At 39.8% G+C, this 2,013-nt stretch overlaps 1 protein-coding gene across 1 annotated transcript; it reads right to left on the bottom strand.

The window, feature by feature from the left end:
* Positions 1-827: 827 nt before the first annotated feature.
* Positions 828-1,790, bottom strand: LOC110698186. Its single transcript, XM_021875587.1, has 2 exons — positions 1,292-1,790; positions 828-1,206 (listed from the first exon to the last, which is right to left on the bottom strand). The coding sequence occupies exons 1-2, from the start codon at positions 1,610-1,612 to the stop codon at positions 1,123-1,125; spliced, it is 405 nt and encodes a 134-aa protein (XP_021731279.1). The 5' UTR covers positions 1,613-1,790; the 3' UTR covers positions 828-1,122.
* Positions 1,791-2,013: the final 223 nt, after the last annotated feature.

The following is a 2,013-nucleotide window of genomic DNA, read 5'->3' as shown; positions in this document are numbered from 1 at the left end:
GAGAAGGAACAGGCGAGATCGTTCGTTTTTTTAGCATGTTCAACGTAATGGGCGAGATAATCGATCCAGAAGTAGACCACCCCCATCTGATACAGGTGATTATCGATATAATTAAATAATGTTTTCATACATCGTATAATTTAATTTATTTTGTGTAATAACTTAATTATATGTCATATTATGGTTTTTATTTTGTAGGTACCGGGTTCGACATGCGACAATGTAGATACAGCTACACGATTCCCAACATCATGTGGCCTTAAGTCGTAGGTGCTAAGGACGTAATTGGAGATAGGAAATGCGGATTTCGTTGCGTAGCAGATTTTTGTTACGGAGATCAGGAGGAATTGCGATTGGTTTGACATCATATCGCAAATGAGGTTGGTTCTCATCCTTGGTTGTACAGCATGATTTACTACGACATATGGGGTCAACAGGTTGGTTCTGGACTGCAGAGGGAGGTAGACCGGATCAGATGGGATGGTGATGCGTGTGGACAGGAGCATTGGATGGTAGCATAGCAGGATTTGTTTGCTATTGCCACAAAATGGAATGTGGTAGTGATTTGTTATGGAGTGGGAAATAGACCATCGTGCTACTATCCATCTACCACTATTTTACCGTTGAACAATCGTGGACGCTTAGACAGGCCTTGTGCAGAGTTCGTGATTGGAACTGTTGGTGGATCGCATTTCATTCGTTTGCATATGGATCAAGACCACCCACTTCCTCCAATTTCACCAATGTGGTTTAACGCTCGACAGGCAAGTGTACATGGATGGGAGGCAAGGTACGAGAGAAAGCTTCAATTGTGGCAGACATTAGTTAGCTCTTGAGTACTGTTATGGATTTTTATTAAACTTTATATAACTTTATTAATAAACATGATTTTTTTTTTTAAGAAATTCTTTTAAAAATTTACTAAGTAAGTACTATGTAATTAGAAAATAAAATAATAATATATAAATGTCAACTTGATAATTCTCAACAAATGAGATAAAATATAAATGTCCACTAACAACATCCAAAACATAGTATAATAAAACAATAAAGTCAAAGCTATAATACATATTACACCTAATCTCTAAGTCCATTTATTGTATTCCAATCATTAATCAGCTGCTACAACATTACTTTGGTCTCCCTTGATAGCGTAGGGTACTCACTAAGTGATCGCTGCGCTGTAACCATGACTCGCCCTACCCACTGCACAAACCATTATAATTGTGTATTAATAGAAATAATAGGAAAAAAATCATTAAATTAAAAAAAAAACTAACAAAAAACATACGTAATCAACGTTGGTCCTCTCAGGAAGACCGACATCATCCTCAACATTAGGAGTGACAATAGGTTGGCTAACTCTCCCAAACCATGGTAGGTAGTCAGGGGCACAAGTATGTCCACCACGGGGAATTCTAGTATATCCACCAAGAAGAAGACTGAACGCAGCACCGGGGACAAATCTATCCCACATGAGAGTGATCATCTGAGCTGAAAAACTGACCCTATAAGACTTCACACTAAGTGGTCTCTGAGCATCATCAGGCCTAATCATGTCACCGGGAATCTCTTGTATAAACCCCAACTGTCGAACAACTCGATCGGGCATATATGGTTCTATGATGCCTCGATAGCGAATACATCCAGAACATAGTCTTAGGCACCTGTTGTGCAGGAAAAGCACCGTATGGCAACCAACATACCTGCAAATTAGTTATACCTGTAAATCAACTGTAAATAAAATCAATATAAGACAAATAGTAATTACGTATCTACTTATACCTCATAGTCACCCAGCTGGTCAAGTCGAGTACGAAAGGACACGAGACGTTGTTAATGCTTCCGCGTCATACCAACATCCCATAACCCTGCACGAGCATGAGGGACGTCTCGTGTCAACACACCCTGGTGAGGCCGAAAACATGGAAAGTACTCGTATATCCAAGCCTATAGAAGAGTCAGACAACCCGCGATAGAATCACATCCATTTCGGGTGGCATACCCGAGCTG

Source organism: Chenopodium quinoa, unplaced genomic scaffold, assembly GCF_001683475.1.
Source record: "Chenopodium quinoa cultivar QQ74 unplaced genomic scaffold, ASM168347v1, whole genome shotgun sequence".
Classification (NCBI taxonomy): Eukaryota; Viridiplantae; Streptophyta; class Magnoliopsida; order Caryophyllales; family Amaranthaceae; genus Chenopodium; species Chenopodium quinoa.
The sequence above is the reverse complement of the archived record's forward strand: the minus strand, read 5'-3'. Positions and strand labels throughout refer to the sequence as shown.